The 27,894-nt window shown below is 37.8% G+C and overlaps 1 protein-coding gene across 2 annotated transcripts in view; it reads right to left on the bottom strand.

Annotated features, from left to right (window-relative positions):
- Positions 1-20,648, bottom strand: part of LOC136825408 (uncharacterized) — a 44,248-nt gene extending 23,600 nt beyond the window's left edge. Inside the window, exon 1 of one of the 2 annotated variants that reach the window (XM_067081773.1) lies at positions 20,498-20,648. In XM_067081773.1, the coding sequence (XP_066937874.1) occupies positions 20,498-20,512 (15 nt within the window). In that variant the 5' untranslated portion in view covers positions 20,513-20,648. Of the gene's footprint in view, positions 1-7,548; positions 7,702-20,497 lie in introns of those variants that run through there. The other variant, XM_067081772.1, reaches the window with a different exon arrangement.
- Positions 20,649-27,894: the final 7,246 nt, after the last annotated feature.

Raw genomic sequence — 27,894 nt, 5'->3', positions numbered from 1 at the left:
TTCCTCCTATTCTTTCATTTTTGATCCTGTCCATTTTTGTTAATCCACACATCCACCTGAGCATTTTCATCTCTACTGCATAAACGGTATGCAAAATATTTGGTGGCGACCGCTCCCTAAAAGGCAATGCAGACACATGGTTTCTAAGCACGTCCACACTACAGAAAATAACATGTCATAAACACATATCACAAAAATGTTGAAAACGAGTCGACGTCAGTAAGTGGAGGACGGCAATCGTATGAAGCACTGCTTAGGCTTAGGTCTACCAGTGAATCGTCGACTTGTATTTAACATGTTTGTGATGAGTGAGAGGTAAGTTTCCGACTTTGTTTATGACAAGTTTTACTGTCGTGAGGAAGCACCTTATGGCTAGTTACGCGAGTTCGTTCTAACATTCTTTTCTATATATATATATATATATATATATATATATATATATATATATATATATATATATATATATATATATATATATATATATATATAATATATATATATATATATATATATATATATATATATATATATATATATATATATATATATATATATAATTATATACACATATACATATATATATAGATATTTTTTAATTAAAAATTAGAAAATAAACAACAGGCACAATTCTGCTAGACTTCTTCACATCAGCTATTACTTTTATTTTGCTCAGCCCGCAAAAAAAGTTAAGGAAGAAACCGTCTCAATAGGTTTGAAAAAGCCACAACTGAAAAACGCGAAAAATGAAAAATGGAACTTTTTCGTAAACATGAAAAAATGTAATGAAAACCAAATTTGTGGTGGATAAACGTCATTATTGAGGAATCATTTCACCCGGTCATTCACCCAAGAGTTTTTGCGCCTTTCTCATTTTCCAGGTAACATTTGAGAAAACCAAAACAAAACCTTCTTCTTCTTCCCTGAATCTCAGGATTCCTTGGCTAATGTTCATTTGGGGTTGAATTTTAGTCAGTTTACCCAGAGAAAACTCAACGTCTGGGGGGATTATGGTTGAATTTTGGTCAATACACCGAAACCTAAATGTACTTCTTATTATGTACCACGTATTTCTAGAAGGCGAAATTCATCAGGCTATCCTTTCTTCAGAGAGCGGATTTCCGTAATTCAAGAGAAGTTAATGTACGAATTTTTTGCTGAATTTTTTGCTGGTCTCGAGGTATATCTAAGCCGTTATGTCTTGGGAGCTTTCTAAAGACAAAATAAAATTTGGAAAAGTCTTGAAAACCGACTAGAGATGCCCCAGAGAATAAAGGAATTTCGCGCTAATTAACTTGTATGTGAACTCAGCTGATATAAGCCGTGACCTTGCATTAAGACACACAGACAAACAGACAGACAAAGGGAGAATGAAAGACATTAATTCTGATGATCAACGGAGCGAAACAAGTAGATGATTACGGTGTTACAAGAGAGAGAGAGAGAGAGAGAGAGAGAGAGAGAGAGAGAGAGAGAGAGAGAGAGAGAGAGTGGTATAAATCAGTTCCAAATAAAACAAGGCAAGGAAGGGGTAAATCTTGAGAGAATTGCTGGGAAAACAGAAGCAAGGAAGAATTCCCGAGCTTAGTAGCAGAGGGAAAGAAATGGTCCATGAATAGTACAGTTCGATTATCATAGAACTGGACAAAGTAACCGTGGGAAAGGGTGGTCCAGCGGGTGTTACAAGGCCATCCGGTCGGAATGGGGACTCCCCTTGAGGTATTACTTGGATTCCTACTTCTTTCATACACATCTTCACCTCACTCTCTTCATGAGATGGCTATCTCATCCCAAAAAAAACTAAGGCTTAGGAGTCTTGCAACAGAACTTAGGAATCTGACGTTAGCGGCTATGGGTCACGATGAGGTTGAAGAAACCAACAGAGACTGATTCACACCACTTTGCCCGTCTCTGTCTCTTCACCAACAAGACAAACAGCACCTCTTGATAATGCCAGCCAAAGTATAGGTCTAACAAACAGCACCTCTTAGGGATGCCAGAGCATAGGTCTAGTCGAGCCAAGAGCCGGTAAGTATGACAGACCAAGCGTAAGCATTTAGAACAACGACTCTTTATTCTCCTGCGTAGCCTTGGCTTTCCCTCCACAGACTCAAGGAAATTCATGACCACGCCCTCAGATCAAGCTCATAAAAATGCAAACATCTTCCCTCTCCTTGCCTGAGACGAGGGACGGGTAGCGACTGAATCTTAATTAACGGTTCTACTTTTGTGTACGTGATATCACCACCACTCCTAGTTCATTCTTTGGCTTACTGTCTTAAAGCTACTGTTTCAGTAATTGGCTGTTTTTTCATGTGCTCTTTCTTCGGGTTACTGAGTTACGTGTGTTTTTTTTTAAATAGAAATTTTATTCTTTTCATCAACGATTACAAAAATATAGCAGTATATTCCGTCTTATAATTTTTCTTTACACGTTGACGTTTGGTTCAGTGGGGTTCCTTGACATGTTTTATAAGTAAAATTGAATTGCGTTTATTTTCCAAAACTCGTTGAAGAAACCCATCAACTCTTAAAAGGCTTCAGTATTACTCGTCTTGCCCTTCAGTATTTTGAGATAGAAAGATGAAAAGAAAGTGAAGAACCAGCTAAATATTATTCTTAATTATGCCCTGCGATTTAAAATCCGTTGTAAATTGAAATGATCGTTTACACTTACAGCTAAATAGCTTTTCAGGTCCCATTTATTTTTTTCAGCAAGTACCGACTTAGACGTTCTGAAAACCTTTACCCAAGAAGCAGTACAAATGTGGAGACGCTTCGTAGCATTTACCCATCAAATGAATCTCTCTCCTCTCTCTCTCTCTCTATGCGCGCGCGCATGCGTGTGTATGTGTGTTTGTGAGTGTGTGAGTGTGTGTGTGTGTGTGTGTGTGCCCGCACACATACAAATTCAAGTTTATTTCCCAGACAATCCCACTGTTCTAAAAGAGGAGAAAACGGGAACCTCCAAATCACGCAAACTAAAATGTCACAAGGAGTTGAGGATCCCATAGTAGAAAGCGAGGGATTTCCTAGGACTTCCCAAGCAACGATCCTAAAGCGGATGGCACGTAAAGGTCTCAGGCCCCGAGGGAGCAAGCAGTTCCTGGTCAAGTCCTGCATTTCGCCTTTTTTTTTCTTTTTTTTCTTTTCACGTAGCAGTGACCTCCTGGAGAAATCGCGCCATCTGTGAACGCTACAGGGAACTGGGAGGAGACGGGGGATATAGGTCTAAGCCTATTTGTTGCGGTTTTGTTTGTTTGTGTGTTAACTGTGTTTGTGTGTCAGGATTCTAACAAAACAGTAGTACTTTAATCTCTCTCTCTCTCTCTCACTCTCTCTCTCTCTCAGTATTAGTGGCATATGCCTACCTTCTTTGTATCTTCCTCTCTCATACATCCAGTGGTCGAGAGAATCGACAACACATTTTTTATATATTTCTTTCTCTCTTTTATGTGATGCGGATAGGTCTAAGCAGGCACTCATAATGTTTATGTACACGCATGTTTATATATACGTACATACAAAAAGACACTCAACATGATTTTGAACAGACTACATGATATCTAAGGCTCTTTAGAGAGAGAGAGAGAGAGAGAGAGAGAGAGAGAGAGAGAGAGAGAGAGAGAGAGAGAGAGAGAGGAAATACTTGTTCCCAATTATCGTTCAAAACGCACACATATTAACCTTGTAAGACTAGACTGCCAATAGATATTTAACAGTTAAGAGAATTATCTCGCCGAAACCCTGTCTTTAACTGTAAAGGATAAAAGCTGGAGATGGCAATACCATTACTCTAAGTGAGACGAAACTGATTGCTGATTTTGTCGACCCCAAATGTTGCCTAAATCAGGGTGGACTCAGTAGACGGCGGAAAGGCAATCTTTGGGAGTGTCTACTGCATTCTTGGTTAAAGGATGTTGTCAGAACGAGGCACGGAAACTAAAGAAGTTCAGAGACATGAACACTATAGTTCCCTTACCTCTTGGCAGGGTGGAGAGTCAGAATTTAAAAGCGAAATTTTCCAAGCTACGCCTGAACTCGATGGCCCGTCCCTCTGAACACTGAAACCCTTTAATTTTCTTTTTTCAGACCCTTAGGAACGCCACAGGCCCCATTCCTCTGAGTGATGGCGATAATCAGAACCTCTCTGGGTGGGGTAGACTTATCACATCTTTTCGAAAAACGCAACAACGGTTTAGAAACGCCCGCCGGCGGAACGATGATATTTTTTTTCCACCCCTCCCAGTGTCCAGCGGAGTTGTGTGACCTTGATGCAAGAACTAGTTTGTTTGTGAGGGTCTTGGTGGTGGACGACTAAGGGCAGAACTGGAAGAAGAAGAAGAAGAAGCAGGTGTGTTTTTGGGGTGGGAAGGGTGGGCCAAGGTTACAGTAAAAGGGGGTCTGTTTAACGATGGTGATGACCATGGGGATTTTAGGACGGGGAGGAACGGAATGGTGTAAATACTGCTCTAGTTGGGAAAGAATTCCTCCCCGGGGGACGGGGTGGGCTGGGGGAAAGGTGGGGAAGGGGGCGGGGGTTCCCTCAGAAATGGGATACATTGGTTTTAGGCATGCTGGAGGTTCACTGAGTACTCTCATAACCGACCATATATATTATGACAGTTCTCATAAATAATCTCAGAATTTTTATGTGAATACCAATGGTAACGGTTTCTCATGAATGAGATGCGATAGTTTTCAATACCGGAGGTTCATGGAGTACTCTCATAACCAAGATACATGACAGTTCTCATAGATAATCTCATAGTTTGGATGAGAATATCAATGATAACGGTTTCTCTTGAATGACATAGAATAGTTGTGAAACACTTGATTTTCATGGAGTACTGTCACAAATAAGTTATAAATATGGTCGATGACGGAATTCTCATTAATAACCTCATTAAGTGGATGAGAATCTTGATGATGAGAGTATCCTCATGAAGGCCATTCATAAATGAGATGGAATAATGTTAAGGATAACTGGAACTTCATGAATATTAATAGATATTAATAATAAAAGATATTATTAGATATTATATAAGAGATATTGATAATAACAGTAGCTTAATTAATAACCTTCTCAAGAAGAATCTTGACATTAACAATTTTCTCATAATGAAAAATAATCCTTCTGACAAAAAAAAAAAAAAAAAATTTCAAAATAAGAACCCGTGCTGACACAAAACCCGCTTTATGTAATAACTAATTAAATGCTGATTTGATCAGAGAAACGTTGATTTATTGATGAAATGAGCTGGCGCCGTAATGTCAATTATCAAATAAAAATCAAATAGTTATCTAGCATATAATTAGCCGCCTAGTGATGTTGGATTATCCAATCCTCCTTGTAATCCACTGCCACTCCCTTCAGACTCCCAAGGGTATGTTGCAAGATGCAATTGCAATCCGCAGGTGGTCAGTCGTTCAGGTACTGACCAGACCCAACGCTGCTCACCTTACCAGTAGGGGAACGTGTATGTCAGTTCCTGGTGATCAAGAATGATCACCCGTCCGAGTGCTGGCCTTCAGGAGGTATCTGACAGTTATAGTGACTCGCTGAGCCTCAAAATTCAAATAAGTCTCTAAAATATTTAGTACAGTTCGAGAAAATGAAAGGAAGAAGAAAAAATGGATACCGACGGGTGATTATGGTGCTAGGCCTACCCATTTTATGGCTTTACTGAGGTGCTGGGAACCAGATTGGGAGATGCCAGAGGCGCGTGATGAAATTTGCCGCGTTAAGAGCGTTAAATTCCTTATAGATTAATCCTGCGAGAGAGAGAGAGAGAGAGAGAGAGAGAGAGAGAGAGAGAGAGAGAGAGGAGAGAACAGATAGCTCACTGACAGTAAATCTTAAATCACTTTTAAATCTTTTTTTTTAGAGAGAGAGAGAGAGAGAGAGAGAGAGAGAGAGAGAGAGAAACTGTACGTTTCATAATTCCACCTCCTGAAACCTGGCATTTTACCAGACTACTATATCTGGAAAAGGACAATATATCTTTACGTAATGATGCTCCACTTTTCACGCCTCAGTGTTTTTGTTGCGTCGATTCTTCTTCTTCTTCTTGAACAATTACCTATGGATACGAGGCTCAGCAGCATTTAAAGACATGAATGAGTATTATGATTGGTTTCATGTGACGAAGTGCGATTACAGTTTTTGTAAGTACCACCGAATCAACTGTATCGTTTCAACTGTTCGAAAAAAACGAACAAAAAGAAAATAAATGAAACTGTCACTCGATTCGGCTTCAGATTCTTAACGCCATTTGGACCACAGTTATTAGCAAGGCCCTCGGGACCTGTTACCGGAGGGACCCCTCCGCCAGACCCTGTCATCTTAGCAATTGCCGTGTCGTCTCAGATGAGATGGCCTTCCGATGGAGAACATGAAGAACATTCATTGTCCGTAAGTGCTGTGACGCCTTCCCGGGCCACGCCCTTCCCAGCCATTCCTACAGGAAGAAATTAATCTTGCTCCCCTTCTACGGATCAAGATTCCTACGGCATTTGATTGATCTTTCTCTTATGGGAAGATGTCGACATTAACATTTCGTCTCGTTCGCTTCCAGTAACTATCTTTTCTTCTCGACTCTTCTCATAACCTTCCTTATTTTGAGAGGCTAAAGGCTTGTCGCCTTCTTCGTGGCCACTTTCTTCTCTTTTCTATTCTTTATTCGGGCCTGGGCTAAAAAGGGGCATTATGTTGTCCGTGCCATTGGCTTTGGCATCTGAAAGATAACCAGCTTCTTTCCAGGTGGCGTGTAGGCGATCACTTAAGCGGTCAGAGCCACTGACGTTGTCCGAAGACGACAAAAAGAAAAATAAGAACTATTGGACCTTTCTACCTCTTAAAAGGAGATAGTTTATCTGAGGAAAAAAGAAGTAAAAAGAGAATTCCAACACTTTCCTAGATTAAGGCCTGAACCAACAGATCAACCCTCGATTTCACAAATTTCTACGTTACCTATAACTGGGATACCTGGCGTGTTCAACAAAATCGAGAGCCGTGTAACTTTTTCTTACAATTCGGCGCAGGTATATGGCATAATATATACTTCAAGGCAAGAGCAATGCATGAAGCAATATCTGGCGTTTATTTGAGAGCAATGTATGAGCGATATATAAATTTTTGTCACATGCAGCGTGTATGTATTGTGTTGATGAATATATGAAAACGTAACTGGTTTTGTTGCATGCAATACGCACAGTTTTGTCAAGTTCAATATAATATTTTCGTTAAGCACCACGTAAATATTTTCCTAGTACGAAGCATATAATTTTGCCAAGTTGATCGATGAAGTTTCTGTCAAGAGAAAAGAGAAACATTGTAAAGTTTGTCGTGTACGATGTAAAAAATTTACAGCCAACGGCAGTAGAATTTATCACGTTCAATGCAAAAGAATTTGCGGTGTAAGAAATTTACGTAAAACGGGTGTCCAACACACGACAATATTTCCGTGGAACGTACGACGCTTCTTCGCCAGGGGCAACGCACGATCACAACAAAAAATAAAACCACACACAAAAGTATGACAGACTCACTCCAACACTCCCAATCATCCCGGACGCTGGAACGAAATAGAAGACGTTCAAGAGATACTTCTACTTCTTCTTCTTCTTCTTCTCTCAAAGCTTCCACCGCGACAACTTGTTTGGCACGAACGAACTGGCCTTCTTGTCTTTCCCAAGGTCTCTAACTGGGGTACAACACCTCCTCCTACTTTTCTTCTTCTCCTCCTTCTCCTTCTTCTTCTTCTTCTTCTCCTAGGGACTCTCTCTCTCTCTCTCTCTCTCTCTCTCTCTCTCTCTCTCTCTCTCTCTCTCCCTTCTCTTTCCTTCTCGTTATTGAAATGAATACGTCTCAAAGTTACATTTTTCTCTCATTATTCAATAGTCGTCCCTACCTTCTCTCTCTCTCTCTCTCTCTCTCTCTCTCTCTCTCTCTCTCTCTCACACTTATGTCATAGATCCCTCTCGAGTTAATGTCACTGATACAACCAGGCTCGAGACAGCAATGCCCGAAGCAGGAGTTTAACATCAAGCAAAGGAACGAGAACCTGACCTTGAAATCTGAGAAACAGGCTGGTAATAAGTAATAGGATTCTCCTGTTTCCCTAACTGCAATCTATTTTCTGGTTTATTCACTGGTTTAAATCTGGTTTATTTGGTTTATTTATCGCGTTTGCTAGCAAAGTGTAGTTGTTGTTTTTTTCATTGTTGGCCTTATGCCAGAACAGAACCGTTCTCTCATTGAGCAGACGTAATTTCTTATTAATCTTTTTATATAGTTTAAATATGGCATCTTCTTTTGAGCCTGTTTCTGAGCTTCATCTCTGATGTCATTCTTTCCTCTAAATACAGAGGCCGATGGGGTAGGCATCCAAGACTCCTTATCTAGCCCAGACCCGGAGGAAATAAGATCAAGAAGGGAGAAGGAGAAAGAGTGGGTCACAATCAGTATGAAAAAATTTTCATTTATAATGTTATTTAGATCACAATCAATCTCTTTATCTCTCTCAAACGCTACGTTGATTGACCGTTGTCACTGTGACGCCAGATCGCAATCAATCTCTTTATAATTTAGTATGATACCAGCTCTCTCAAACGCCACGTTCAATGACCGTTGTCAACGCAACGCCAGATCACAATCAATCAATCAACAACCATCCAAAGGGTCTATTCTCCTTCTCCCTTAACCACCACAAATTGACTCAAGGTGATCTGAGCTGAAACCTGATAACAGACAACAGAAACCAAACAGGTTTCTATTTTAGGTGACGGTGTAAAATAGACGCTTGCGTCAATGCGTCTTTTCAATTCATGCGAATGATATATATTTCTTTTTATTTACCCTCGTCAAGACGTTGTGGCTGTTTGGTTGCGTCTTCGTTCGTCAGTGTTTGTCGGTGAGGAATATATCGCCGTAAATCGGTGATAGATTTTGTTGGGATTTTGTGAGTGGGGTTGGGAAGAGGGAATGTGGGTTGGGGAGGGGTCCTGCAAGGGGTGGGGGTGAGGAGGGGGGGTATCTGCATGCGGGAAGGCAGAGCTGGTTAGGTTTAAATTTGAATGCGGTTGCAGAAGTGGATTAAGTTTTATTTATGTATTTATTTCTTCATTTATTTATTTTCATTTACTTATTTCCGTTTTTCTTTTACGTCGTAATCATTCTCGAAAACCGTTGCACTCTCTTGCGTTACAAGTTCAGTCCTTAGCGCCAGTTTTACGTCAAGAGTATGGATTTCTCTACCTTCCTTTGTATTTCATGACTCATTTAAATAGCTCCTTTTTTCTAGGCTTATCTAAGTTCTACCCTTCTAAAGCCTAGCTTTGGAATTTTCCCTTCTCCTGTTTTCCCTGACTCCTTCTTTTGGTTAAATTCTGGTCTTTTTATTTTCCTTACTTCTCTTGTTACCACCTAACCTGAGCTAATTAAGGAAATGGATTAGACGTTCCGTCGGCCTCCACAGTAAAAGAAAAATGAATACCGGTAATATATCTAATAAATGCAGTGACATTTATGCAAGTAATTTATGCAAGTATCGTAATGGTTTGTCAAAACGGATTAAGTGTATATTTCCTCAATGTTTCCTTACTTATCACGAGCGACTTTCGTCTACGCATAACAAACTTCATGTTTGATCCAACCGGCCAAGGGTGACAATGAGACCCAGAATGCCAGTAGAATATGTGGTCATGAAAACCATTTTGTGACTCATTATGCAAAGGCAGATTTTCCCAGGCGCCCACAAAGATGACTCGACCGTTGTCAACCTTGAAATGAGAGAGAGAGAGAGAGAGAGAGAGAGAGAGAGAGAGAGAGAGAGAGAGAGAGAGAGAGAGAGAGAGACTAGTATTCGTGAATTTGGCAACATTTGGTAACATGCGGAGGACCTGGTGGTTGCCCGTACCCAAACTGAAACCTGTTTTTAAAGATGGTTTCTTATTTTCTCGTTAATAAAAGGAAAAATATAGAATTCTAGGTTTCATATCAATGACAGAATTACTTTTGATGAAAGGGATAACTAATGTATTTCCAGGGTAGGCCAATGACCTTTCTACTGAACTAACCTCGCTTGACCTAACATAGCTTTTGTATATTGATTTCAGGAGTCGATGACCCTAAATAAGAATGCAGTTTACAGAAAGTAATTAAACAGTCAATCAGCCGTCAGAACTCCAATTGTTGAAGCTGCACGAAAATGTTATCACCAAGCAACTTACTCTCTTATATCATACTACACTTTGGGATAAGGGCTCTTGCTGGCACAAGACAGGCTTTATCTAAATAAACCAACCAACTGTGACCTGACAGCCTGAGACCTGTATCTTATCCCAATTCTGCCCTAAAATGGAAAACTGCAGAGTCTGCAAAATTTTTTAAAAATTGAGATATGCCATAACTGTAGTTTCAAAATGATTCTTCAGTGCTTTCCACGAGTATTTAGGGGATTCCATTTGCAGTAACTGCAAAATCAGTAGTAAGGCAAGGGAGTATCTGCCATTTTTCTCAGTTTTGTATTTTTGCAGATACTGCAGTCTTTCATTTTAGGACAAAATTAGTCTTACAAGCAAACTTTCAGTCTAGCGGAAAACGAGGTAAACTGATAATGACCTTTATCGAAAAACAGTAAAAAGAAGGTACCTGCGGCCATTGAAAACAGAGATTTAGTAAAAGTCAGAATAAAAACTTTTGGTGACCTCCGAGACAAGAAGGCCAAAGATAAAAGCCGAAGGAAAAACCTGCAATGACTCCATAACATGGCCTTAACTGGTCGCCATAACAGTGAAAATTTCTCTCAAACCAAAAGTCATTGCAGACCACTAAAATAAAAAGGCCTTTTGTGTCAACATAAACAAGAGAACACTTAGTGTCAACATAAACAAGATGGCTCCTAGTGTCAACATAAACACGAAAACCCTTAGTGTCAACATAAACAAGAAGGCTCTTAGTGTCAACATAAACAAGATGGCCCCTAGTGTCAACATAAACAAGATGGCTCCTGACACAAACAGTCAAAATTAGCTGCCAAAGGAAAGGACTTCAGTTATGCATTACCTTTATATAAAAGGGTTGGGGGGGAGGTGAAAGATGGAAGGGGCTAAGAGTCCAGGGGGAGGGGTAAAAAAAGTTGGACTGAGGGGAGAATGACTCAAAACAGTCGGTTCCCCACTCCTTGAAAGATGGAAGAAGATTTATATCAAGGGAATAAGGAAGCAATAGAAAGAGTCCAGAGCTACGTAGATTTCTGAAATCCACTGGGTCCATCTCCACAATTGCGTATTAATGGATCGAAGGTGATTACCAAAAAGTACCCGGGCCATTTGCCAAAATGACAAGAAAATAAGATTCTGAGTGTTCTTGTTGATAGACAGATGGAAACAAATGAAAACAAACAAACCAACGAAAAAGTAATCCGCAGTGGTTTGAGTAATCATGTTAAGATGGTGAGACACTCAAAAAGAATAATGATTAGAGAATTGTCTCTGAAAAAACTCTTAGGCTAATTCGTTCACTGACAAGTATGACAAAGTCATCGAGAAAGGTGAACCAACCCGAAAAGAAGAAGAAGAAGAAGAAGAAGAAGAAGAAGAAGAAGAAGAAGAAGAAGAAGAAGAAGAGAGAGAGAGAGAAAGAGGCAGCGTGATAGTGTCAAAGGCCTTCTGTTCTCAGGTAAAGGTAAGGATTTAATAGCAGCGTGTATTTGTTTGTTTGTGTATTCGGTGATTGCCTAATGTTTTAACATTCTCGTTGGCATTTAATTGATTTTATTATTCACTCTGTTTTGCCTCTTGCTTTGAAAGCTTACTTGGCAAATTAATGGTTTGTATAGATGGTTATGTAATGCAAGCACCTTTGAACAATAACAAATATTGCAACAAAGTAATAATAGTCCTACCCCATCATTCCAGACTACGACATAATAATATTAATAAAAAAAGTTTTCAATAATTTTGCAGCGTCATGATTATATTCCGCCGTGTAATGGCGCCTTCTTTCATGTATAGCTAAAGGCGTAATATGATCGCCAGGCTGGATTGTCCACTCTGGGCCATCGGGCCGTATCTGGGGAGTCTCCTCAGTTTTGACTTGATGCCAGATCAAGGTTAACCAATAACAACGCCAAGGTACTGTTAATGATCACTGCGTCCATGCAGAGAGCCGGTGAAGGCCAGATGCCTTCATGAAGTTCAGTAACACCTTCATGGCACTTTAAAACAATTCCTCATGATGGTTTTGCACCGAACAGATCGAAAGGCAGGGCAAAACTTGAAAGAAACCCGAGATACTGAGCTGGGGAAGTTAAATTAACGCGACGCATACGAGAGCAACATTGCTAATGTCGCCAGAACTACGGATAAGTCAAATCCGTGCGCATGCGTGACGCGATTAATTCCTCTCTTGTCCGCAATCAGCCGTTGTGGTAGAGGGTAGCCAGGTGGCGGGGGGGACAAAGGTGGGCTGGGGAGGTGGGGGAAGTTACAAGAAGGGGTACTAGGGAGTGAGAACCAGGAAAGGGAAGGACGTGTCTCGTAGTAGGAGTAGGAGGAGGAGTAGGGGTAGGAGTAGGAGTAGGAGTTGGAGGAATAGCAAGAGCAGGAGGTCATTGATCTTTCTCGGACGAGCTCCCTGGACTAAAAGGCGCCAATCACAGGACTCTCAGAGGTGTTGGTTAATTTAGGGGCTTTTGTTTGATTTGTTAAAACAATGCGGTTTTTATGTGAATTATTTATTTCCCGTTTCTTTGTTTGCCCTGAAGGTCAGCTACCTGCTGTGCTTTGATTATATATATATATATATATATATATATATATATATATATATATATATATATATATATATATATATATATATATATATATATATTTTATACGTATGTATATATATATTCATGCATATAAATATATTTATATATATATAAATATACAAACATATATAAATCATATATATGTATATATATTTATATATGTATATATATATACGTGTATTTATATATATATATATATATATATATATATATATATATATATATATATATATATATATATATATATATATATATATATATATACTGTATATATATTGTCTATCCACTGTTATTGACTTTCAGGAAAATAAAAAATGTTTTCCTAATGAATTTACTGGCCAATTAAATCAGCTTATTAATGAATTTAAGCGAAGAATTATACTTTGCTGAATTCGACAAGGTCATCTTTACAAATACCGTCGACGAATGAGTAACTTTAGCATGAATTCCATAATGGATTTTAACAAAATCCTCCGTTCTTTCAAAACGACCTTAACCGATAATCCAACACTCGAGCCGTTTTAAATAACATGCTGTACCCCGGAGTATTAACTAAGCAATAACAACTTATATACCCCACAAGAATACTGCCCTAAAATGGAAAACTGCAGTATCTGCAAAATTTTCGAAATTGAGATCTGCCACCTACTGGGCTCGTGAAACACTAATACACGAGTTACTGCGGTTTCAGAATGATTCTTCAATGCTTTCCACGAGTATTTAGGGGTCCCATCTGCAGTATCTGCAGAATCAGTAATAAGGCAAGGGAGTATCTAGCATTTTTCTCATTTTTGAATTTTTGCAGGTACTGCAGTCTTCCATTTTAGGGCAGAATAGATACTGAAGATGTGAGGTGAAAATGCTCTTACTGAATGACATTTGGCGAAAGGGTATTTCCGTAATACCAATGAAGTGACTATGAATGACAGTCATTTTATTTACGTTATTTCCCTAAAGGGTAATGCCCTAGTCACTGACTGAATGAATAATAACATCATCATTGCCTAGAGGAGTAATATTGTTATTTAAGGTTAATAGAGAAGTATTATTACTATGATATTAATGGAAACTAACAGCAGTGGCGACAAGAGAAAACCAAACTCTTTTATGTAACTGAATTAAGAAAAAACTTACAGTTCCGTTATTATTAGTATTATATTTTTCTTCTTCTTCTTCTTCTTCTTTCTTCTTCTTCTTCTTCTTCTTCTTCTTCTTCTTCTTCTTCTTATTATTATTATTATTATTATTATTATTATTATTATTATTATTATTATTATTATTAATGGCTAGTTGCATACGGACGGTCTCTCTCTCTCTCTCTCTCTCTCTCTCTCTCTCTCTCTCTCTCTGTTAATGTAAATGTATCACAAAGGCAATTCATTACGAAAAAAGTGGATGCCTTCAGGGTACGTGAGAAGAAGCTACCTGCGTGCCCTGACGACGGAGGGAAGCCTAACCTTGATTCTGGCATTTCGCAGAGTTCAGTTCACTTTCCAGAAGACCTTTCATTGATTTATCGAATGATGGAGCCAGCACCACTGATTGAATTTCATTTTGTTTTAGTTTTCTGTAAGAGAAAACTATTGTGCCGGTTTTGTCTGTCCGTCCGCCCTCAGATCTTGAAAACTACTGAGGCTAGAGGGCTGCAAATTTGTATGTTGCTCATCCACCCTCCAGTCATCAATTATACCAAATTGCAGCCCTCTAGCCTCGGTAGTTTTTATTTTATTTAAGGTTAAAGTTAGCCAAAGTCGTGCATCTGGCAACGATATAGGACATGCCACCACAGGACCGTGGTTAAAGTATCATGGGCCGCGGCTCATACAGCATTATACCGAGACCACCGAAAGATAGACCCATTTTCGGTGGTCTTGATTATATGATGTACAGAAAACTTGATTGCGCCAAAGAAACTTCGGCGCATGTTTTACTTGCTTTATTTTTGTAAAGGCTAATGAGACGGTCAAACTAATATCCTGATCTTGCCCAAACTTGAATGAAAAAATAAAGAAATAAGACTGAATGTCACTGATCTCACCCGAGTTCGCGTGAGAAAAGGAAGCTTGTCGGGTTTATGCGGAGCCGCCTGAGATGTGAATAAAGAAAAAATCACATTATCAAAAAAAAAAAAAAAAAAAAATCAATTGATTAAGGGAAATCCATTAACACTTTCTGATATGAACCATTCTTTTTTCTTTGAGCGAGATGCCTTCACCTGCCTGTTGAGAGAGAGAGAGAGAGAGAGAGAGAGAGAGAGAGTGGTAGTAGTAGTAGCAGTAATATCTCTCATTCTACTGCAGCAAAGAAACAATATGGCTGCATACTTGAACCTACCTTACGGTTAAAAAATTATTTCCTCTCTCTCTCTCTCTCTCTCTCTCTCTCTCTCTCTCTCTCTCTCTCTCTCTCTCTCACTATAGTTAATATTCAGGCAGGCTAAACCCCACCCCACCACTTCCTTTGACTTACAAAGGTCAAAATCCTCTGACGTTGTTGACAAATTTACAGTTGAGTATTTCAGACAAGCGTGAGGAAAATACTTCCTTCACCATAATGTCGACATTATGAAGGAAGGAAAATTACGACAATCACACTTATTATGAAATTTACACCTGTTACGTTTCGTCGCGTATGTATGACTAAGTGACATCCGGAGCAAGTCGCGTTGGTTTGTTTGTATGTTTACGTATGTTTATACGCGAGAGTACAGATGTTTTTAAATGCTTAAATGAAATATTGGGATACGCACCCTAATGTCCTAATACAGCCCAGGTTCGAATGAAACAAGAAGTAGAAGAAGGGATGGACACTAGTGTATTATAACCCAAAACCATTGGAATACAGAATCAGGAAGTGAAATATATTATAACCCAAAACCACTGGAATACAGAATCAGGAAGTGAATCCCAAAGTGGGGCGATATAAGGGAAAAAATCTTTCATTTCTTCGTTTCGACGATTAAAATGGTATTATTGCGTTCTACTTAATCCGTTAAGATAGAGAAACATGAAGAAGTGATAGCGTTACTGTGCTAACATTTTCTTTTACTTGCAACCCATTGAATTATATTATTGTTTATAAAACCGATCTTAGTAGAACGATTCTTCAACCTAAAAACGATTGTATAATTGATAAATCATCGGCTTGAAGTAAATACCACTTATTTGGTGTTGATTTGTTTTTTATTTACGCTCTGTCTATTTTCGTCAATATGTTACTACACCTTCTCTTCGCCTATAGCATTAGTTTTTGTATATAACTGAATAATAATAATAATAATAATAATAATAATAATAATAATAATAATAATAATAATAATAATAATAATGGAGAAACAAATCTACAGTTATGAATACGTACTTGTATTTTAGGATAAACTTGTACAGCTTTCGGGAATCTGTTCGATTCCCCTTTCCAATAAGATTAAAAAGGGGAATCGATTTATCCTCAATAATAATAATAATAATAATAATAATAATAATAATAATAATAATAATAATAATTTCACGGCGACTACATTCCATTTCACAGACGAAAGAAAATCCCTCAAAGTGTATTCACACAAGCATAAAAAATACAAGCGTATTTTTTCATGCACGATTGTCCGTTATGAAAAAACAGGTAACGAAGATAAACAACTAAAAATAATCTCAACTTGAAAAAAAAAAAAAAAATGATGAGTTTCTTCTTCCTGGCTTATCCTACCTTTTCCCAGCTAACGATGACATACTATGCGCACTAAATAGGCAACGCCGAAACCGGCCCGAGTGTCAATCTTGCCGCCATGTTTGATCAAGATAACCTGCAGATTCGTTTGACTCGCCTGTCGTCCTTAGTTCACAACAAGCCCAGTCCATCTATGTCTAGGTCAGTATCTAGCCAGGGTCAAACGAGGTTGAAGAGAAATCCAACGGAGACAGAGACTTGGTCACAGCGACCCGTGTAACTGACTTGATTCCAAACTGTTTCCCGCAAAATCACAATCGCCTTTTCCTTCTTGTTTCCGTTTTTTGCAAGGATAACAAGAGGGTCCTTCGGGGAATCAGCCCCTCCTCCACCGTCCTGTCTCATCCAGCGTCCGAGAGGCAGAGACCAGAACGTGCCACGAACCATGTGGCCTTCGGGCATGACTCTACCAAATCACTATTAGGTTTATATATATATATATATATATATATATATATATATATATATATATATATATATATATATATATATATATATATATATATATATGTATATGTATATACATACAGTATATATATACACATACTTTTATGTACAATATATGCCTATTGTAACTGACAATTAAAAGAGAAATTCATATTTTTTATGGTCATCAGGCAACCTCAAACTTAGAATTACTTAAATGCTCTAAGTCTAAGGCTACTCGAAGACCCTGAGGAGAATGAATCTCGCATTTAACTGTCGTTTAAAAAACACAATAAATTTGTGCGAAACAGGTGCAATTAATGAAATTTATGCTGCAGAATTTATGAACATGCAAACCTCTTACGGGAGAACTTTGTCTTGCAGGCAGAATCTCTGATTGAAAGTTTTTTGTATTATTTTCAACCTTTGCAGAAACAGCCAACAACATTTGACGAATTAATCATTACCTTTACTAAAGAAAGAATGAAATTAGTAGTAAAAACAGTAACAGTGGTAATTTCTTGAGAGACTTTTAATTACATGTGATAAAGTATTTATCATAAGAAGTTTTCAAGGGTTATTCACGTACCTCCTTCCAAAATCAGGCATTGCATAGCCGTGAATCCCGTGAAATTATATGCCTTAAGAACAGATTGCATAAGGACTAAATTGCCATGCAAGGAGAATTTATGGATCAAGCGTCTAATGCGCCATGGACATACCAATAAAGCGGACACGGGGCAGAGATGAACATACCCAAGGACCTTGAATATACCCATCGCCACGTTTATGTCGGAGTTTGCCCTGAAAGTGTTTCTAATCGATTTTTCCTTGTACTTCGTTCCAATTGGTTGGTGGCGTACAGAGGTCCACACCAGGCCACTTGTAATCCTTTAACACCTTACCACACTTGAGGTAGTGCTTAAGAAAAGGTCTCATGCTGGCATAAGGCGTGTTTGATCTAAACTAACTCCTTTGCGCCTCATTGACGAAGCGGATCTAAATGGGGTGTCACTGGTACACATTTTTTCCGTGACAACTTTTAGCACCTCACGGCCAGTCTCTGCACCAAACGGGATGGAAGCCGTGTTAAACAGCCTTAAAGGAACACGCTAGACTCCGATTTTCCCACCAATACTGGTTACTCAAGAAAAGTCTGGCAACAAGATGAGAAAATCTCCGGAAAACGTGTTCGAGGGACCCCTTCACACCGAAACCTTTCAGAGAACTTCCTCACAAAATACACCAAAGAAGGCTTTCGTGAAACACCTACTGGAATCTAGTTCAGGCGGATAAAACCTTCCAGAGAATCTGTCTAAAAACTTCTAGAGAAACTCTAGAAAAGTTGCTGGTGAGACACTTCCCTAAAAATGAATCTAGTCCATAAACCTGGAACCTTCTGGAGAACGTAAAAGCTCCTTTAAACCACCAACTTCAGTAAACCGCACTTATCTGCATACCGTCCAGACCGCAATGAGTATTTAACCATCCGGAACCTGGAATTCGTCAATTTCCAGAAGATTGATGGTCAAACCAACTCTCTTGGTTCTTCATTGAGATTCCCGTCATTTTTCTCACTCCCGAGGGGAAGAGACTTTTAAGGGAGCGTATCTCCATAACCCTACACCGCAGGTTAGACCATATAATGTGTATGGTAATACTGGATGTGGAAAATTGGTGGGGTTTAGCTTCTGATGCGCAGGGCAAACTGGACCCCTGCTAAAACAGCGGCAGCAGGAACTATTGTAGTAGTGGTACATATACCAGATATAAAAATCAAAATTAGGTTGTATTTAAATACACACACACCCACATACTAAAAAGCATACTTAGATGATGATAATAATTATATTAATTGAAAGTCATTTAAAACTAAACTGTAAGACAAAACAAGAAGACCCAATTATAATTTAGATTTTTAATTGTATTCATTATTATTATTATTATTATTATTATTATTATTATTATTATTATTATTATTATTATTATTATTATTAGATGGTTTAATCTAATAATTCAGTGGAAGAAACATCACTGAGTAGCTTTGTAAAAGGAAGCTTTTGTAGGAATATGAATATATTATTATTATTATTATTATTATTATTATTATTGTTATTATTATTATTATTATTATTATTATTATTATTATTATTATTATTATTATTATTATTATTAGGTTTCACGAGGGTAACTGTGGGTTTGGATATGCATTTTTTCATTAGTACAATCCGAAGTTACAAAACATGAAAATCAGTATGATTTACGTTACATAAAATTTAGGTCGCAAAATTTTACGTAACGACCAGAAATGAAAAAAAAATAAATTAACAGATCGGAGCTACGAAATATCAGTTAAATATCAAAGGAAAAAACTCATCGCATATTATCCAGTCAAATATTTCATAATTCTGAGATAAGTAAGAGGAAAATGCTTAAAATATTTATTATAATATTTAGCTAAGAAATATTTCTTTTGATTAGTAAGACGAAAAAGAAATACTTCTGATTTATTATCCTTTTTGACATTTGGCACTAAATGAAATGTATAATGAATGATTTATTTACGATGTATATACCTGAAGTAAGATTTAGGCCTCAATTATCGTCCACTAGTATTAGACACTTTTAATCATTCATCATAATTAATTTCCAGTTTTCAGTTATTTATGAAAATGTCAGTTAAACTTGTCAGGAGCAATTTCCACTTTTCATTAATAATTAAAAGTACTCTATGTACACCTTAGTCACATCCTGGTTCCAGTTATCCGCAAGAGTAATTGTTATTTGAATTTCCATCATGAGCAAGTTCCAGATTCCAGGTTCCAGGTTCCAGGCATTTCAACATCCACTGCGTACAACGTCCAGATTCTAATTACCGACAGAGGCCATAGATAAGAAAGAGACAATTGAAATAGCTTCTCACATCAAACCATTTCATTTGCAATCGGTGCACGTAATGCAAAAACAAACAAAAACAAGAGGTACTAAAACCAGAAAGCGTCGCGTGAGAATTGCAAGCGCTTGCGCGTCGAAATTTCTTGCCCAAATATGGTTACCGAAAAGTGCTGAGGTGATGCTAGGAAATATTTGAGACTTTTCTGTCTAAGGTTCTCGTCGATACGTATTCAGTGACAGAAAGGTCAAACAGCAAGGCATTGTGCAGTACAGAATGTTGCATATTAATGATATTTGTGACTGATCTATGTAAGACAAAATAATAGACGAAACACTTGATTGTGCCTTGTGTTACTCAAAGAATAACGTCAGATCACATCACTTCGCATATTGCAAAACATCGTATCACATCAATAACATCGGCGAATCCACGTGCATTTTCCTATCAAATCACATAACCTTCCACAACCACAATAAAACACAACCTGACCGAAACAAACAAATTTTCACACTACATACCACGAGGGTTGTTGTTGGGGGGTGGGTGGGAAGGGGACGTCCATAATTCAAAATGGACTTCACACCTGAAACAACACAAGAATAATAACAACAACTTCACCGAAGAGGAGACTCACCCAGACCCGACACATCTCGTAACCTTGAGCAGACTGGGAGCAGAGGCCCTGGCCTTCGTTGGACAACCTCGTGTAGCGGATCAGTCAAGCGAGGTTTTCGTATGTGTGTAAGAACGCGTCTTCTTCTTCTGCCTGAGCCTTATGCATTAGTTTGCCTCTTGGCCTTCGCTTCTTCTCCGGGCGGCGTGTCCTGCCTGGATCGAACGATTATGGCTCCTGAAAAAAAAAGAAAAACAAAAAAAGCTTCTGGAACGGGATCATCTTGGTCTTATGCAATCGGGGCGAATGTCTTGTCAGACACTTTTGCGTGAAATCCCGCGTAATAAAATGGTTCATTTTTTTAATGAAATCATTTTTGGAGACGTTTTAATTTTCTTTATTTTCTCTGCTTATACACTGCAGAATAGCCTCATTGCGATCTTAACTCTAATAGGGACAATTCAAAATGATCTTGGGAAAAACTATTGCTAAGCCATCATAGTTACTGAATGCATAAACGCGAATTCCTTTCAGGTGAAAAAATCAGTTATATTAAATATAACTAACCAAAATTCCCTAATAAGCATGATTTAGATTAATTCTTAGCGTAACGCATTACCGTTAAATACACGCGATGTAATTTAACGTAATCGCGCTAAAATTACGTTAAACGGCTCTTCGTTCTGAAGGCTTTCCTTCACTCTGGGAAAACACTTCTGCAACCCTACACCCAAGCGAGGTTGAAGACACATGTTACGTAACAATTTTATATGAACTTTCCGTAATGGTACTCACGTAGCCTCTGAAGTATAGTAATAAATGTGAGGAAAACACAGCGCCAGTAGCTGATTCGTAAGTCCCTTTCGTGTTCATCACGAAACAATGAATACTGAGGTAGGAGGCTGGACATGCCAACTGGTTCTTGCGAAAAGCCAACAGCTCTCGGAGATTGTGAGGTCGGTATGGCAATCAAAAGGCAGGGTACGAATCGAAGAAAATAATAAGAAGTAAAAAAAAAAAAATGAAAAAATAAAAAAAAGAATAGACTCACATTCCATTATGTAACGCTATGCAACATTATGTTTGTTATATAAAAGTGTTAAAACTCTTCCAGTCATGCAGTGCTTGGGCATGTAAATCGTTGCTTTTAATATATTCGTCAATTCGTAGTTTCCATGAAATTTTTCTCTTCTAAGACTTGCAAAAACGAATAAGTTATTTCTTTTTGTTTTTACTGCTTTACAGTCTCAGGCTAAAACTAATTTGTTGTTTGTTCGTTGTTTCATCTCTATTTACAGTGATTCTATAATTTAAATTTTTAACAAAAATTTAGTTCTGCAGAACTGAGAATTAAATCAATCTATCTACAACTTGAATTAGGTTTGAATTACTGTCAGTCTTTAGTACAACAAACTGAGTCCGGTACTAGGGAGGAATCACTGGTATTTCTCTCTCTCTCTCTCTCTCTCTCTCTCTCTCTCTCTCTCTCTCTCTCTCTCTCTGTTAAGTAATTTTTCTCACCTATAACTTTCGCTTGTTCTACACCAAGTTCAGGGTTCGCGATGTAAGGGATTTCAACGCAACAGTAAGAAATTATCTCGGGTAATTTCCATGGAATTTTTCTCCTTATATTTGCAAAACAAATAAGTTATTCCTTTTTGTTATTGCTGCTTTGCGATCAAAGGATAAAACTAATGTGTTATTTGTTCGTTTTTTCATCTTTATTCACAATAATGCTATAATTTAAAGAGGATATAGAAATATAGCTCTGCAGAACTAAGAATGAAATCAATCTATCTACAATTAGAATTAGGTTTGAATTACCGGCAATCTTTAGCACGACAAACTGAACCAGGCACTAGAAAAGAATCACTGGTATTTCTCTCTCTCTCTCTCTCTCTCTCTCTCTCTCTCTCTCTCTCTCTCTCTCTCTCTCTCTTTGCTACGTAATCCTTCTCATTTACAACTTCCATTTATTCTACATCAAATTCAAGGTTCGCGATGAAAGGGATTTCAACGTAATAGTAAGAAATGATCCTGAGTAATTTCTCTTTCTTAGCCACAACCTCCGCTTTCCCTCCCTGTCTCTCGAAATAATATATTCTAGTTTTTGTATTTTCTCTACTTTCGTATCTCAAAATGGTTACACGTATAAAGCTTGTTGCCAGCTCTATACCATAAACCGCTAGGCTGCATAGCTATTTTCACGGTGTACAATTTTTACTACCGGCGGGTCAGTGGATTCAAACTTAGAAAAAAATTGGAGGGTGTTCCAGGACTGTTTATGTATTATGGATTCTCTCTCTCTCTCTCTCTCTCTCTCTCTCTCTCTCTCTCTCTCTCTCTTTCTGTACAACATAAAATTCAACACTCATCCTTTCAGCTGTTTCATTAAAACGGCCCTTATCCCATCTGCAAACAAGGAACTGCCTTTATCTCTGTATTATCACACTCGGCAATGTGCAAACATCTTTTGAAAAGCAACTCTCAATCCATTATACCTAAACCTCGGTATGGGATTAGCGTCCATTTACGAAGAAATACGCACACAGGGCCGTACTCTTGGCACGCCTTTGCTTTTAAGTCTTTCGGGTGTATGCGTGGCGTAAGCAGGATTTCGGTTCCGGGGTGGGGCTGGGACGGGGGGTTGGAGGAACCTGGGTTTAGGAAAAAATTAACCTTGAGAAAATCTTATTGATACTTATTTTAAACTACTGTTCAAAATTTTCCCATTTTTTTTTTTTATAATTTCAATACATACATTGCAGCTGTTTTGTTTATAGATTGTCACGCACAATTTCCATTTCATTTACCTATTACAATTATCATAATTTTAATTAATATTTTTTAGCTGTTTTTTTATTGACTGCCACGTACTGTTTCCATTTCATTTAACCATTATAATTACCATAATCAACTTTCTCTCGTTCACACAATTTCGGGAGGGGATATCCCACCCTATTCCCCACCGGGCTACACCCGTCGCCCCATGGCATCCATTTCCCCTGCAATCAGTGTTCATTACGCCGACTACTGGCTTGTTTCGTGACGGGAAAACCTCCAGGTATGCCATTTCGGGAGAATAAATTGGCCACGAAACGATTCGGAATATCAAGGTGTTTTTTACCCGCCTGAAAGCAAGAAACAAGTGCACGAACCTTTGGCAAGTGTAAACGCATGCCGTCAAGGCGTTGATGATCCCTGGTGCGTTTTAAGAGCTATTCTGTCTTCAGATTAAGAAATGAATTAAAAAATATTACTATCGTGCTATTTATCTCTTACTCATGTAAGATATCTCTTTCTTCCTTATTCCTAACTTGTAATCTTACATTCTTGCAGAGGCTGCCAGTCGCTTAAATTCCTATGATGTTAAGCAAGTGTTTTTTCCATCTTTATTTTTCCCTCGAGTCTTGGCTAGATAACGGTGTTCGGTGGCTGGTATGTGTTATTGTGCTTTGCTTTAAAATGGGTGAGTTTTGTGCTTCTTTTTTCATTTTCCTTTGTATAGAAAATAAAAACAACGATGGTAGACTGAATTTTGGGTCTAAGGATGAATGGTCCTTAATTCTAGTAATTCAGTAATTATTTCCACAAAAATGACTAAAGGAATGATTACTTTTATTTTTCATTTTTGACAATTTCTCGTCTAGCTGTCCCACTTCTCCAACTTTGTTTTGCTTCAGTCTCCACTCTAACGCTGAATTGTTCAAATCAGGCCCCATCTTTTTAAATGTAGCTCAATAATAATAATAATAATAATAATAATAATAATAATAATAATAATAATAATAATAATAATAATAATAATAATAATAATTGTAAGTTACTTACAGAATTTAACAGTTTTGAAACAATTTTTCTCAAAGAGGACATTACAGGCCTTTTCAATTATACCTGTTGACAAGAGAGAATATTAATTTTATCCAAATAGTTTGTTTATATAACAATTCAGCACCCTTGCAAAAGGTCCATGCTAGTGCTTTATCATAACGCAAGACCATAAATGTCCCAAGAGGTTTAATAATAATAATAATAATAATAATAATAATAATAATAATAATAATAATAATAATAATAATAATAATAATTAATACTGTTATTATATCACACAATGGAATAATGATGCATAATTAATATGCAGTGTATGAGACAAGATATATACTATTAATATTAACCAACCGTGCACACACATTCATACGCAACAATCATAAGAGGCCAATGACAGACAGCTGATAAAAGAAAAAAAAAACTGTTAAAAGACGAATGCCCCAACAACATTCAACAGAACAGTGGCCAGGATTCAGCTCTTAAAAAATTAACCGCTCGAAGATCGAACTGATTCTGGCTGGATAGAATCTCCAGTAGTCACCCTAAGGTTATGCTTATTGTAACTTACTTGCTCCAGCCTTTCATTAACCTTTTTTGCGAAGTGCTTGTACAGCGGGGATGCAATATAAGGTTTTTAAGAATGTAATGCTTACTTAGACGTCAAGAATGAGATTATGATGATTTAGGAGGTCAGTGAGAATACACTCTCTCTCTCTCTCTCTCTCTCTCTCTCTCTCTCTCTCTCTCTCTCTCTCTCTCTCTCTCTGTTGTGCATACTTATCTTCCTAAAGATTTTTGTGATATCAGGGTGCCATGTCTTTCAGCTAGTCTCTCTCTCTCTCTCTCTCTCTCTCTCTCTCTCTCTCTCTCTTAGTGCATCCTTATCTTCTTAAAGTTTTTGAAATATCCGGATACAACACCTTTTAGTTAGTCTGTCTGTCTGTCTCTCTCTCTCTCTCTCTCTCTCTCTCTCTCTCTCTATGTTAACATTATGGCTCGACAATGAATGGGTAACGAAAGGCCACTGAATGTTTAACGTAGCGTCTGTAGTTACCTGGATGACAATAACTGTTTTAGTAATTGGGGGTCACAGTTGCTGAATACCAGGTACGCTCAGAGAGGTCGTATATCTTGTAACATTTCTGGAAAAATATTCTCGATCTTGTTTCACTAGTGCGCACTCTATATCGCACTACTCTTTATGTTGTCATTAGCAATATCGCAACTATGTATTCATGTAAATAGATTAGCGGTAATTGTTGGTTTTGTCGTGAGTAACGTGTCTTGTTAATTCTTGCGTAAGCGTGTATTCTGGTTTTCAAAATGGCTTCCACCTTTTCTTTTATGCAAGGAATTTCCTTTCGAAGTGATTTAGGAAATTGTGCAAACCAGTTTGATCATCAAGACCGCCTGAGAGAGACAAGGGATGGTGAAACAATCCTGTTGGATGCAGCTGATCCTACCGAGCAATTCAACTGTTATGCGCCGTTACGAATGCTCTTGTTTACCAGACAAAGGCTTTCTTCAGTAGGATCTGCGGTATCCTATGACGTCACTTCACATTCCAGAGGAGGTTTTAGTGATTAGATATTAAATTATCTGTCTACGCTTATTTAACGGTTATTATTGTGGATTATGCCACCTTTGGATTACATAGATTTTTGAAATCGTAGATCGTGGATAAGTGGCTGAAGAGCTTAGACAAGTCTCTTATTTTGGCGTGGTAAAGTTTCCAAGGAACCTTCATTACAAGTTAAAGTACAAAGGGTTAATTTCTGTCATTCTTTCTTGTTATTCGACTAACCATCGTAAAGGCATAATACCCAACGTTTTTCTGAAGCTGAAATGGTTATTTATCATGTATTATAAAGCTAAAAAATATTTCTTTCGCGTTTTGAACTCCTTAATCAAAGCTAATAAGGGCTACAGCAATCTGATTTTGTTTTCAACGAAGCCTTTTATTCGAGAGTGAAAATTTAAGCAATGCAACTTATTGACTGACAAATCAGTGAGCACAGGCCATGCTGGGTAACATAAATGGTTTAGCCATGAACGAAGACGCTTTAATTCTCTTGAAAACAAGAGAAATCTTATCATTGGTCATTGTTTAGTTGGAATTCAAATGCTCTGTATAAAAATGATCTTTAACCTGAAGTAACAAATTAAGGTTTTATCATTTATGAAATATTTCTTATATTTTTTTATATTCTTTTACTTAAGCTACCAAGCTTATAAAACTGACCACCCAGTATAGGGATGAACTTATAAATCTGTCTGGACTGAAGACTTTTAATTCATTCTCAAAGCACAGATTGAAAACTAGAGCAAAAATTAAATAAAAATCCAAGAACCAAATAATGACCAGTAAGTTAAAAAGCGAGGCGGGATAAGACTAAAGAGAACGAACGAAAAGTGAAAGGACAAAAAAAAAAAAGAAGGTTAATGGACCCCAAAGGGACACAGAAAAGAACCTCAAGTAATATCTACAGTGAGCAGAGCAAGGCGTTGGTCTTCAAGACCACCACAGCTTATTGACGAAGATCCGGTTCAACATCTTCGAACTTAGATGATGATGAGGGCAAGGGCAACATATTCTATCCACAATCAGCTCATCCTCATTATGTCTATTTTTGGAGACCATCTGTAGAGGGGGTTGGTGTAAACTTAGAAGAAGTTAGCTCTAGACTTCCACTTCCTCTGGACCCAGCCCCCAACCCCTACCTCTCTCTCTCTCTCTCTCTCTCTCTCTCTCTCTCTCTCTCTCTCTCTCTCTCTCTCTCTCTCTCTCTCATTTATCATTGGGGACCATCACTAGGGGCTTATAGCATGCTTAGACGAAGTTTACTCTAGACTCCCAGCATTCCTCTCAACTTGCTTCTCTCTCTCTCTCTCTCTCTCTCTCTCTCTCTCTCTCTCTCGGTATCTACTTCTGTCTTGCCTGTCTGTCTCACTTGCATTTATATTTGGGGACCATCTCTGAGTGTTAATGCAAATTGATAAGAAATTAAGACCTAACATCCTGCATTCAGTCCCTTACCGGCTTCTAAAACCTCTCTCTCTCTCTCTCTCTCTCTCTCTCTCTCTCTCTCTCTCTCTCTCTCTCTCTCTCTCTCTCTTTATATTCTGAAGCCAAATTTGCAAGCTCGGAAAGTTTAGGCTGTAGCCTGGTGAGACCTCTAATATTCATTATTTTTAGAATAAAAGGTAAAATTATATTCGCATATAAAAATATTACGGTAAATCTTTAAGTGAATAAACTTAAATGTGAACATAAAAACAAGACGCAGCTATGTTTAAGAGTGGAACATGAATAGACTTCACTTGCGGGTGATAAACGTCGTTCAGAAGCTGACTTCTGCTCTTACATGAAAATTTATTGGCTTCTTTTTACAGAAGTTTTAAACATTACCGCAAGGGATCTATTATCAGCCTACTGAAACTGTTACTGAATTATAATTCATAGTATATAATTTCCATTGCAAACATTTGACCACAGTATATCTAAAGATATGTGTTGAGCATTATGCAGGAATCAGCTCATGACTTTTTATTTGATTAATACTATATCATCTGATGTAAGAAGTGTCTTT

Source organism: Macrobrachium rosenbergii, chromosome 37, assembly GCF_040412425.1.
Source record: "Macrobrachium rosenbergii isolate ZJJX-2024 chromosome 37, ASM4041242v1, whole genome shotgun sequence".
In the NCBI taxonomy this organism is placed as follows: domain Eukaryota; kingdom Metazoa; phylum Arthropoda; class Malacostraca; order Decapoda; family Palaemonidae; genus Macrobrachium; species Macrobrachium rosenbergii.
This window is presented reverse-complemented; position numbering and strand designations above follow the sequence as displayed.